Source organism: Oryctolagus cuniculus, chromosome 12 (assembly GCF_964237555.1).
Source record: "Oryctolagus cuniculus chromosome 12, mOryCun1.1, whole genome shotgun sequence".
Taxonomy (NCBI): Eukaryota; Metazoa; Chordata; class Mammalia; order Lagomorpha; family Leporidae; genus Oryctolagus; species Oryctolagus cuniculus.
This window is the reverse complement of record NC_091443.1, coordinates 75,071,298-75,084,430: the sequence shown is the minus strand read 5'-3', so window position 1 is coordinate 75,084,430 and position 13,133 is coordinate 75,071,298. Positions and strand designations below refer to the sequence as shown.

Below are 13,133 nucleotides of genomic sequence, written 5' to 3'. Positions count from 1 at the left end.
AATTCTTCTTTATTCCTGACTAATTCTCTTTGTTTTTCTGGCTTATTGTGAAAGAATACTTCTATATGACATTTTCATATATGACTTTTGTTTTTAGAATTGAAAATTTTTATTTTCAGTTATTTTGATAGATATTATTATTTGATAATATCATTATTATATATAATAGCATTTGATTATTTGATAGATATTTGATAGTTATTTGATATTTTGATTGCATAAAAACGGAATCCAAGTTTCAGCCCTCAGAAAATGAGTCCAGATGTATAGAAAAAGTCAGTTTTTTCCCTTAACCTGTCAGGTGAACATTTTATGGCTTATAGGATTGATGTGTAAAAGAAAACTCTGATAGTGCCAGTCTCTAAGTATTGTTCAGTTGAAGTTCTCTATCGTTTTGACTTGCAGATAGTGATAGAAACCATGAAAAACTGGTGTATGTTACTCCTTTGCCCACTAATTTAAACAGAACATTAGCAAGCTCCCCTTCTCCAGGCATCCATCATCAGTTGTGTCTTTATTCTAACCTGACTGGCTACTGGGCCCTTGATCATCAGAAGGCAGCTTTGTGTTCTCAGGAATCCTGCATCAGTCTGTGTCCATTGCTGAGCCAGAGTGGGAAGTGTGTATTATTTACCTATCAAAGCTTGCAGGTAGGACTGGCGCCGCGGCTCACTAGGTTAATCCTCCGCCTTGCGGCGCTGGCACACCAGGTTCTAGTCCCGGTCAGGGCACTGGATTCTGTCCCGGTTGCCCCTCTTCCAGGCCAGCTCTCTGCTGTGGCCAGGGAGTGCAGTGGAGGATGGCCCAAGTGCTTGAGCCCTGCACCCCATGGGAGACCAGGATAAGCACCTGGCTCCTGCCATCTGATCAGCGCGGTGCGCCAGCCACGGCGGCCATTGGAGGGTGAACCAATGGCAAAAGGAAGACCTTTCTCTCTGTCTCTCTCTCTCTCACTGTCCACTCTGCCTGTAAAAAAAAAAAAAAAAAAAAAAAAGCTCAGTCTTAAGCAGTTCACAGCCTTGTCTTTAGAGAGACCAATCCAAAAAACAAGATGGATATCCAGACATATCTGTTTACTTATCTTTCTTGTTTACCTATCTATCTTTAAATAAGATTGCCCTCTCAGTCAGCAGGGAAATGGATATGTTTTTCAGAAAATGATTTAAGAAAACTAGAGATTTAGTATGGTGAACAAAACAAATGAGATAGACAGAGGTCCCTGTGCTTGTGGGGAGTTGAGCAATAACCTCTTAATCACATATTTAGATGTCATATCATACAGTAGTAAGTGCTATCAACAAAGTCAAGTGGAGGGGCCGGTGCTGTGGCAGAGCAGATAAAGCCGCTGCCTGCAATGCCAGCATCCCACATGGGTGCCGGTTGGAGTCCCAGCTGCTCCACTTCTGATCCAGCTCTCTGCTATGACCTGGGAAAGCAATGGAAGATGGCCCAAGTCCTTGGGCCTCTGCACCGTGTGGAAAACCCAGAAGAGGCTCCTGGCTCCTGGCTTCAGATCAGCACAGTTCTGGCCATTGCAGCTATTCGGAGTGTGAATCAGTGAATGGAAGACCTCTCTCTCTCTCTCTTTTTCTGCCTCTGCTTCTCTGTGGCTCTGCCTTCAAATAAATAAATAAATAAATAAATAAATATATTTTTAAGAAAAAAAACTTAATAAAAAGAAAGTAAAATGGGCCAGCATTGTGGCACAGGAGGTAGTGCCACCACCTGGGACAGTGGCATCCCATATGAGTGCTGGTTTGAGTCCTGGCTGCTCTACTTCCTGTGTAGCTCCCTGCTAATGAGCCTAAGAAGGCAGCAGAAGATGGCCCAAGTGTTTGAGACCCTACACCCATGTAGGAAACCCACGTGGAGACACAGATGGAGTTCTTGACTACTGCTTCAGCCTGGCCCAGTCCCACCCACTGCAGCTATTTGGAGAGTAAACCAGCAAATCAAAGATCTCTGTCTATCTGTCTGTCTGTCTCTGTGTGTGTGTGTGTGTGTGTGTGAGTGTGTGAGTGATTCTCTCTCAGTGTAACTCTGCCTTTCTAGTAAAGAAATAAGTCTTTTTTAAAAAATGAATTAAAAAGGTCCCAAGCAAGAGAGTGATTAAACTTGAGCAGAGGTGAGTTGCAGCATTAGGGTAAATCTGGGAAGGCTTCCCTGAGAAAGCTATATTTGGTCTGAAACCTGAGTAATGGGAAACACCAATCCCAAGGGAAGTGCAGGTTGGGAGAACTGAGACTCAATAAATGGTTTGTTCTTGAGCTGCAAAAGAAGGCCAACGTGAGCCTAGTAGGTGAATAGGGTGTGTAGGACAGGGGGGCCACCTCCTGGAGGGAATGCCTTGCAGACTTCACAGAGTGTGGATTTTGTTCCCGTGCAGTGGAGAGTCTAGAAGATTTTCAGGTGAGGAATGATCGCTGCTGAGTGGAGTTGATTTGTCGTGAGTAGAGACGAGCATTATGATCTCAAGGAAAGATGGTGGACTGAGATACTGAGGTTGTAGCAGTGGGGATGGCACATAGTTTGTGGATAGGGTCAGTGGTCTTGTTGATAGATTGGGTGTGGAGCAGGAAAGAAAGGCAGAAACTGAGGATGACTGCTGCGTATTTGCCTCGGGCACTGGATGGCTGGCAGTGCCATTTACTGGGTGAAGACTGGTAAAAGACCAGGCATTGGGGGAAAGATTCACAAGGTCAGCTACAGACATTTTGCTTGAGATGGCAAAAATAAGTGGACGTGTTATATAGAAAGTTAGAAATGCAAGTCAGCCTATCAGAGGAGAGCCAGAGCAGGTGGTGGATGTTTGGTAGTCTTGACAATTAGAGGGCGTTTGGAGCAACAAGACTAATAAGATTGCCTAGAGAGAACATGTAGATTAAAACAAATAGTAGATCTAAGCCAGTCTTTTGGCATTCCGTGTTTTAGAGACTGGCTAGAGGAGGGACCAGGGAAGAAGTCTGAGAAAAGTGGCCCGCGAGGAAGCAGGAACACTGCTTAAAGAAGATATTTTAAAGCAAATTCTGATACAATTTAAAATATACTTGTTTTTTGGGAGGGAGTGGGGAGTGGCGACAGGCATTTGATGCAGTCATTAAGCCGCTGCTTGGGACATGCTCTTCCCAAATCAGAGTGTCTGATTGAAGTTCAGGGTGTTCTGCTTCTTATTCACCTTCTGGGGAGGCAACAGGTGATAACTGAAGTACTTGGGTCCTTGCCACCCATATGGAAGTCCCAGACCCAGATTGAGTTCTTGGCTCCTGGCTTCAACTTGATCCAGCCTTGACTGGTTGGAAGATCTCTCGCTGTCGCTCTCGTTCTGGCTCTTGGTCTGGGTCTTCTCTGTCTCTCTTTCACATAAAATGGAAATAAGTTAATTTTTAAGAAAAAAAAATCAATGTACAGAATTTTAAATTTATAATCTCTATGAAGAGGAAGACATGTGCTTATCTTGTTTATTCCAAACTCCAGAAACTAATCCATTTTCTGGTAGATACTGTAGAATACTCAGTAAATTGTGTCACTTAACTGTTGAATGTGATATTGCAGCCCAGCTCTCTTAACCATTTCACACAGAAGAGAGAAAAACAAAGATTAGGCAATTGCCAGTTTAGAGCCAGCAATTTATGTGAGAATGATAAGATATCACAGATAAGATTATGGAGTACATTGCCTATTGCTGAATATCCTAGCATCTTTACTGCATGCTAAGTTTTCCGATCTGTTGGGAACTCTTATTTTTCTTCTTTTTAACACAGCTTTAATGATATAATACAATATAATTTTGAAACATTTATTTTATACTTTATAATAAGCAAAGCTAGAATATATTATTTATTCTGTGAAGCCAGGAATATACTTATGTGTAGCAAGCAACCATTGTTAGTACGTATATATGCCATGAATCATTTCCTAAATTACCCTTAGGGTTAATATGTATGTATGTAACAAATGAAATAGTATGGTTTTGTTTCTCAGTGAATGAACTCTCATAAGAAAATTGTTTGTTTGTTTGTTTTTGGAGACACTTTGTCATTTTTAGTTAACTAATTGGTAGTTATAAATATAAGGTGACTTATAAGAAAGATCAACTTCATTTATATGAGATGGGCACTGTTGTAAAGACACGAACGTATGTCAAGATGTTCCTGGGGATTAGTTTGAAGTCTTTTATTTCAGAAACTCTCCTAACCATATTGACTGGTGCCATCCTTGTTTAATATTCATTCAAAGCCTGGTAGAATGTCAACTTGATTATAGGATTTATGCAAATTACAAATCACTTGAAAACAAATATAAAAACTTACAGGATAAGGGCAGAGGTTTTTTTTTTACATATTTTTCTACAGTCTAAAATATTTTCATAAAATTATTGGTTCATAATTATTTAAAATCTTATAATACCGAAAAACATTATTTATGACACCCTGTGGAGATTTCCAGTGTTTTTTATTTTTAATTGGCATGTAGTAATTTATAAATCTTTATGGGGTATAATGTGATGTTTAATTTCATGTGTGTAGTACGTAATAATTAGATCAGGCTAATTGGCATCAGGCTTTATCCCTTCTTTATATTGGGGACATTTGTATTCTCTCTATTAGTGGTTTTCAGACATTTTATTACCTGCCCACTGTAGTGATCCCACAGTGCTGTACAACATTAGGAGTTATTCTACCCTGTGCCTATCCTGTCTCCAGCCTTCAGCCCCAACCATGCTGCCAGCCTGTGGTGACCACTGTGCTCCGCTTCTGTGTGTCAGCTGTTTAACTTGCACGTGTGGGTGAGAATAAACATTGCAGAATAAACATTGTGCGTGGTCTTTGTCTTTCTGTGCCTGATGTGTCAGTGCTACTTCCAAGTTGGTGCACAGCATTTGCGTGAGTGGGTAGACAAACGAAGCCGGTGAGTGGATGTTTGGCAAATGACTTACAAGTTTGGACCAGTGTTTTTCTCTACCTGATGATAAAACATTTTATGGAACTGAGGTAATAAGATAGGACTTTCAGTTAGAATGTTGCTTGTAAAATAATTCTGTTCAAAATCAGTAATGTGTTTAGAGTGGCTGTGTCCTGGAAATTTAGGTTTCCCAGTGAGTGTAATAGTTTTCCTCTTGTTTCCCTTAAACAGAGGTATCAAATTATTGCATTTTCCCACCTACATTTTTGTAGCAATTATCTCACTTTTCGCTCATATTTTTTGACTTTTAAACATAATGATTTCTGTAATGGGACTGTGACAGATTGCTTTAGGAAGAGTCTTTGTTGATTGGAAAAGCTTTGTAACATTTCTACTGTGAAGACTTACTTTTAAATTTGGGTTTAGAGTGTAATTTTTTTTAACTGTTTTTGGCTCAGTTTAAGATGCTCCCAGAACTATTTCAAGATGATGAGAAGGCCATCAGTCCAACCTCAGCCACCTCTTCAGGACGCATACCCCTCACCCGCACACCTGCCAAGCCCACCAAAGGTAGACCAGGCCAGATGGCAAAGGAGCACAAGAAAACAGTAGGGCACCAGGTGAGTTCGGAAACCCCTGCTGCCTCATTGCTTCCCTCTGCTTCTCCTGATGCCCCGGGTTTTCCTCCCTAAGCCTGCCAGCTGGGATCCTCAGGCAATGAGAGGTTAGAGCTTTTGTTGTGGGAGCATGAAACACTGGCCACTCGTAATTCTTTAGACCTGTGAATGCTTAGGCCTTTCGCAAAAGGAATTTTCCCACATCTTAATTCTTCTAGTGCACATCTTCTTTCTCATCCACTGCCATCTTTGTTTTGTTCTCTCAGCATTTGTCCAGAGCATCCGTTAGCTTGGTCTGTACAGGAGCAGCGCCCTCTCTCTTCTTGGATGTCTTGTGCTCTGTGGGGACTGGGGAACATTACCCACACGCTTACCACCTGAACAAGGGGTGGGGGCTCAGCATCAGTCGGCTTGTTTTCCTGTGTTTGGGACCCTGTGCCCACTGCAGACAGGAGCAGAGCCTGACACGGCTCGTCAGCCTCCAGGTCTGGTCCCATGTTCCTAGTAGTAAGTAATCCCTCTCTGCCTGTCTTCCCTCCTCCCACTTATTTCCCATACTCTTGTACATTATCTGCTTAAAAGTAGTATCTTGGGAAAAATTCCTGCCTTATGTGATACGGCCTTAATATTGTTGAACTAAGGTTATGGGGCCTGGCATTGTGGTGCAGTGGGTTAAGGTGCCACTTGTGATGCCTGCTCCTATATTGGAGTGCTGGTTTGAATCCTGGCTGTTCCACTTCCAAATCTAGCTTCCTGTTAATGGACCTAGGAAGGCAGCAGAAAATAGCCCAAGTACTTGGGACCCTCCCACCCACATGGGAGACCCAGATGGAGTTCCTAGCTCCAGACTTCAGGCTGGCCCATTTGGAGAATGAATGAATGGATGAATGATCTTTCTTTCTCCCTCTCTCTCCCTTTCTCTCCATTCCTCCTCCCTCATTCACTCTCCTTCTTCCTGCCCCTCTCTGTCTCCCTCTGTTGCTCTTTCAAAAAAAACTTTTAATGAGGTTATATTGTCACATACAGAAACCTTTTATAAAAGAGGAGTAGGGGGAAGAGTGGGATTACAGCAAATGTCTATTTAGCAGAATAAACATTTAAATGGTTTAGTCAAATTTTAACCAAAAATCCTACCATTCTCATTTAGTATCAGCTTCTCTTCTGAAGATGGGTCAAGTTCAGAGGTGGCAAAGTCATCTCCATTAGTTCTATGGGAAGAGAATTTTAAATTGTTGTGTATAATGTATGGCCATTGACAAAACTTTGATGCCCCTTCCTGCTCTTTTTCATGCAGTTCCGAAACTCCCTTCACCTGCTTATGGAGACCCTCAATGCCACTACCCCTCATTATGTGCGCTGTATTAAGCCTAATGACTTCAAGTTCCCATTCACGTAAGTATCTAACTACTAAACACAGAAGTCTCCGGATGTCATAAAGAGTGCCAAACTAACATAAAGGAAGAGGAGCAAAGAAATCCTAGTTAATAGGTTTTTTTTTTTCAGTTTCTTTTCCCATTTGAGAATATAGAATATGTGAACAAATTAGCAGGTAGCCGTCCAAGGATTTGAAAAGTTGAAGTCAGCTTAGCATTTCTAGTTCTTTTTTATTTTAAATTCACCTCTGTTCAAGGACTTTCTTGGCATTTTGATCATTTGGACATTAGTTAAAACCAGAGTCAGCTGGAGCATGCCGCTTTGACAAAGGCTTACCTGACACTTTTCAGCTCTTGAAACCATCTAAGTACTTTGGCTTTTACCAACCTCTGCTGCTGTAGTTACCACGTATGAGGGGAGAATGAATATTTCTGGAAGATTTTTTTCTAAAATGGAGTATCTATTTAATTTTAAAAGTAATAAAAGTGCATGTACACTGTAAAAACAGTTTCAAGAAATATACAATAGCATAAAAATACATGAGAAAGCATTCATCATACCCAGAGAGATCACTGTCACAGGTCCTTCCTCACCAACCAACATCCTTCTTTCCCTGGTCTACTTGGACACAGCTCGGGACAAGGGGAGGGGCTCCTGCTCTCATTGCTGTTTTGTCTTTGCTGTCAACTTGACAGACTGTGAACACTTTCCATATTGGCACATAAAAATCCACATCCTCCTTTTAATGGCTACAAAGTATCTCCTGGTATAGATGTTCTTTCAGCATTTATAGAAATTATAAACATTTTTCTTTTTTTTTCTTTTTTTTTAATTTGTTTGACAGGTAGAGTTATAAACAGTGAGAGACAGGGAGAGAGAGAGAGAGAGAGAGACAGACAGACAGACAGAGAGAAAGGTCTTCTTTCCATTGGTTCACTCCCCAAATGGCCGCCACAGCCAGTGAACTGCACTGCACCAATCCAAAGCCAGGAGCCAGGTGCTTCCTCCTGGTCTCCTATGCAGATGCAGGGGCCCAAGGACTTGGGCCATCCTCCACTGCCCTCCCGGGCCACAGAAAGCTGGATTGGAAGAGGAGCAACCAGGACTAGAACCGGGCGCTCATATGGGATACCGGTGCTGCAGGTGGAGGATTAACCAAGTAAGCCATGGCGCCGGCCCCATAAACATATTTTTCCAAAAACTTTAATTTTAGCTGCTGTTTGTCCAGCAGGGGTGGGGAATGTCCAGTCCCTGGCAAAATCACTTGATCTGGCTCTGCCAAGGCAGTCATGATGGGACTTGAAATTCAATAAATCCATAGCAGTCTAATTTTTAAGTTGGTAATTTTGTATGGCCCATGAGCTATGTTATGAATATCCGAATTGCCCTTGGCAAAAAAAAGGGTTCCCTACGCTCTTCCCTGAAATGAAAAAAATATTTAATTTAATTTAACACAAAATAATAATAGTTTTCATTGATGTAGATGCTGTAAGTGCCTAGTACAACAATTTAAAAAAAAATAACTGAATAGAGCATATCTAATTTGTCCTTCCTGTTAGAGAAGTTTCCAGGACATCCACTCCGTGTTCCAAGGGAGCTGTGTATGATGGCCTCAGGAATTCTAAGCACCTAAAGTCAGAAAAAGCAATGTAAAGAGCCTGGGCAAAGTGCAAGGGCATTTTCTTTTGCTTTTGTAATGGGCTCAGTGGACGCTCTCATAAGTTTGTGGTACTGTAGGGATCGTTACAGCTCTGTATTTTTGTCACTAATTGTCTTCTCTCAACTCTATTGCGGAGTTTTCTACTCTAATCACTGCTACAAGTTTTGAATGCTTTCCTTCCTGATTTGTCTCTTTGGCTATATAGGAACTCAGATTTTGATGGACTAGAGCAATTTGTGGCTACAGCAGGTTCTTTATGGATTATTGACTTTGGTTTTTATGTGTAGATTTGATGAGAAAAGAGCCGTGCAGCAACTGAGAGCATGTGGGGTCCTGGAGACCATTCGAATCAGCGCGGCGGGCTTCCCCTCCCGGTGAGTCTGATAGTGTTCAAACACAAGGGACCCTGATGGGAAAAGTTCACGGTTCTTCAAATAATCTGATAAGTTATTTCTTTTTATAGTTGGACTTACCAAGAATTTTTCAGCCGCTACCGTGTCCTAATGAAGCAAAAGGATGTACTGAGTGACAGAAAGCAAACATGCAAGAATGTATTAGAGAAACTGATACTGGTGAGAAAGATTTCCGCTTACCTCTATCTGTACGGATATTGGCAGTAACCATGTGGTTCTGACCTCTGAAAGCCCGGGAACCTCCATGTGAAATATTACCAATCCAGATGATGAGGGAGTGGGGACCCACTGTCTGGGAGGTCAGGCTCACTGTGGTCAGGATGCTGGAATCAGTGAGGAGAGGGAAACAGGACTGTGGGCCTGGGCCCAGACCACAGAGCTGGACGTTCTTGCAGAGTGTGATCATTGGCAGTGAAAATTTACCTAGGGCTTGCTTAGGGAAGACACCCGGCCAGGTGCTCTATGATGAAGAAAAAATAAGTGTTGTTCTCAGGTAACACAGTCTGCCTTGGCAAGGAACTCATTTCAAAGATAAATGTAATATACCTCAGTGTCCATATCAAATGCTGAGTGAGTGGGACAAGAAATCAGAAGAAGGGAAAGCCACTGCCAACTATGGAAAGGGAAAACAATTTCATGAAAGAGGTTTGTGTGGTGAGCAGGGTCCGTCTCCCGCAACATGGCGGGGCGCCCGGGAGACAAATAAGTACTGAGACTGTGGACTGAAACTAACTCTATGCGTCTGATCTCCCACCATATGGCGCTGAGAGAGAGTAAACAAAGCTTACACAGCTGCTTCATTAATTAGCTGATTCCTGACCCAACCCCTGTTTGGAAGAAAGCGGCATGCCCAGCATGCGGGCAGCAGAGCACGGATTGGTGGGAGAGGACTATAAAAGGGGGAGAGAGACAACATGCGAGGCGGCCCCCCTGAGAGAGTCGGTCTGAGAGCTCGCTGGTGCCGCTTCTCCGCGAAAGCGGGGGAGCGGCAGCAAATCCGGGAAGGGCCGGGGAAAGAAAACAGCGTCCGGTCTGGTGTCCTCCGCGAGCCGGGGAACGACAGTTTGTTTAGAGTCAGGCCTTGAATAATGGCCTAGATTACATTAAAATAATGGAAAGAGAGTCTGGCGGTGTGGTTTAGTGGGTAAAACCACTGCCTGTGGTGCCAGCATCCCACATGGACGTGGGTTCAAGACCCTGCTGCTCCACTTCCAATCCAGCTTCCTGCTATGGCCTGGGAAAGCAGTAGAAGATGGCCCAAGTCCTTGGGCCCCTGCACCTATGTGGGAGACCTGGAAGAAGCTCCTGATTCCTGGCTTCAGATCGGCTTAGCTCCAGCCGTTGCAGCCATCTGGGGAGTGAACCATCGGATGGAAGACCTCTCTCTCTGCTTCTGCCTCTCTGTAACTCTGCCTTTCAAATAAATAAATAAAATCTCCTCAAAAAAAAAAAAAAAAAAAAAAGGAAGGAAAATAATCTAGGAGGCAACCAGGTATGAATAAGTAGGAAAACAGAATTTGTTTATTTTTTGAATCTTTCTTTCTTTTTTTTTTTTTTTTTATCTGACAGGTAGAGTTATAGACAGTGAGAGAGAGAGAGAGACAGAAAGGTCTTCCTTCCGTTGGTTCACTCCCTAAATGGCTGCCACGACCAGCGCTGCTCCAATCCGAAGCCAGGAGCCAGGTGCTTCTTCGTGGTCTCCCACATAGGTGCAGGGGCCAAAGCATTTGGGCCATCCTCCGCTGCCCTCCCCGGCCACAGCAGAGAGCTGGACTGGAAGAGGAGCAACTGGGACTAGAACCCGGCGCCCATATGGGATGCTTTCGCCGCAGGCGGAGGATTAGCCAAATGAGCCACAGTGCCGTCCCCAGGATTTATTTTTAATCTAGTAAAGTAGTTTTTTGCAAGGAACATTTGTGTTTGGGAAGGAAGAGAACTGGTTATGAAATGTGGATTGGTATTAACAGAGTCTTGCATTCCAGGTTGAGGGGTTCTTTATGAAAATTACCTGCAGGGCTACTGCCCTATGCCTCTGAATTTCTGATTGAGTTTGTTTGAAGTGGGCCTAATGATTTGCATTTTTTAAGGTTTATTTTATTTATTTGAAAGGCAGTGTTATGGGGCGGGGGGGAGGAGATCTTCCAATCATCCATCTGCTGGTTTACTACGCACATTGTGGCACTATGGCTACAATGGCTAGGGCTGGGCCAGGCCAAAGATGGGCATCTAGAACTCCATCCAGGTCTCCCATGTGGTGGCAGGGACCCAAGCACCAGGGCCATCTTCCGCTGCTTTCTCAGGCATAAAAGCAGGGAGCTGGATCTGAAGCAGAGCAGCAGGGACTAGGAAACCCATATGAGATGCTGACATCACAGACAGCAGCTTAACCTGCTGCACCACTACGTGAGCCCTGACGATTTGCATTTCTAACAAGTTCACAGGCAAAGCTGGTGCTATCTAAGGACTGCAGTTTGAGAGCCACTGCTCTGGATCTTAGAGAATTTAAAGTTCATGAAAGATTTTTTAAAAAGTAATTTTTGTTTGTTTGACATTAGTCTGGATTACCTCACAGTGTTTGTTTGCAGTGTTATATTTGTATGGGAAAATCTAGAAATGATTAGGAAATGTAGGTTGGCATTTATAGTCTTAGATACCATCGAGTTGCTTAATTACTGACTATTAATTAAATGTGATACGTCTTCTTTGATAATGTCTTTTTTCTTTGAAAGAGCTAAGGTCACTTTCTTAGTCATGTTAAAAAATCTGGGGCTTTCTGAGTTTAGCTGAACCCTTTCCTAACCGGGGTTCAGATAGGAATGTGGAGATAGAGCGGAAAGTAGAGACAGCTGGCTTCCTTGCCAGATCACCCGAGGCCTGGATCAGGGCTTTGCAGGGAGGATTATGAAATGGAGGCAGGATTAATATGAGGTGCTCTGGGGAGAGCTGGGTGATGAAGGGATAGCTGCTTTCTAGCCAGGGTTTCTATGTAAACCTTATTGATTTAAATTAAAATTATTTTAGATGTATGTGGAGGTTTCCGATTTTCTGGTTTCATACACAAGATAGGAGAGACCGCTTACAGTGAAAAGTGCTTTTCTTTCCTTGTGTTTAGAATTTCAGAGTGCAGTAGTGAGTTTCACACATGAATTTCACTCTTCCTTTGATACAAGAGTAGTTGTATCTTACATGCTATAAGGTGAATCGTAACATAACACATCAGAAATATGTATGTCTATGTTTTCTGCTCAGCCTTGCTTATGATCAGAAGTCACTGACCAATGTAAGTGATTTTTTTTTGTGCAAAGAGTTTGAAATTTATAGGGTTTTATACATACTTATACAATTTTTATTTGTTTATTTGCATATACTGTTGATAAAGCCAAGACACAACTGTTTAGAAACTTAATTCTCAAGATGAATACCCAAGGACTTTTTTTTTTTTTTTAAACTTTTATTTCTGGTATGCTTCTTCCTGCCTTACTCTTCATCCTGGTATTTTTTCCCTTCAGCTTTCTCATGGATCATACAGCCTGATGTAACCCTTACAGCCTGGGCAGTCAGAGGGAGTGTCAGCATCTCCATTTCCTTGAGATGTTTAAAATACAAACAAGCAAATAATAGCTGCCTATAACCCACAACCAAGTTTTGGGCCTCAGATAATAATTCCAGGTAGAATTATTCTGGAAAATAACTCTTAAACTGCAGTTTTTCTTAAAATCCCTTCTATTTGCTCAACTTGCTTAGGATCAAAAATCTGCCTCCATTAGTTAATTGTGACATAGCCCAAATTTTAGCTAATAGATTCATCCCTTTACTGATTCTGCTTTTAGATATATTTTTTCTCTTCTTTAGTTCTCTTATATGGTCATTATTTCTGAGTATACAATTTCTTCCAAAAATAGGACAAGGACAAATACCAGTTTGGTAAGACAAAGATATTTTTCCGTGCTGGTCAAGTGGCCTATCTAGAAAAACTGCGGGCAGACAAACTGAGGGCTGCCTGCATCCGGATCCAGAAGACCATCCGGGGATGGCTGCTGAGGAAGAAGTACCTGCGCATGCGGAGGGCAGCTATCACTGTGCAGAGATATGTGCGGGGCTACCAGGCTCGATGGTAGGTTTCCTGGAGACCTCCACTCCAGCTCCCAGCCTCTAAGAGTAGGGTAC

General features: G+C 42.6%; 1 protein-coding gene across 4 annotated transcripts in view; it reads left to right on the top strand.

The window, feature by feature from the left end:
* Positions 1–13,133, top strand: part of MYO5A (myosin VA) — a 216,193-nt gene that overhangs the window by 118,826 nt on the left and 84,234 nt on the right. For all 4 annotated transcript variants that reach the window (XM_008268986.4, XM_008268991.4, XM_051822368.2 and 1 more), the window contains exons 15-19: positions 5,361–5,522; positions 6,814–6,911; positions 8,841–8,927; positions 9,017–9,125; positions 12,869–13,080. In XM_008268986.4, the coding sequence (XP_008267208.3) occupies positions 5,361–5,522; positions 6,814–6,911; positions 8,841–8,927; positions 9,017–9,125; positions 12,869–13,080 (668 nt within the window). The remainder of the gene's footprint in view (positions 1–5,360; positions 5,523–6,813; positions 6,912–8,840; positions 8,928–9,016; positions 9,126–12,868; positions 13,081–13,133) is intronic.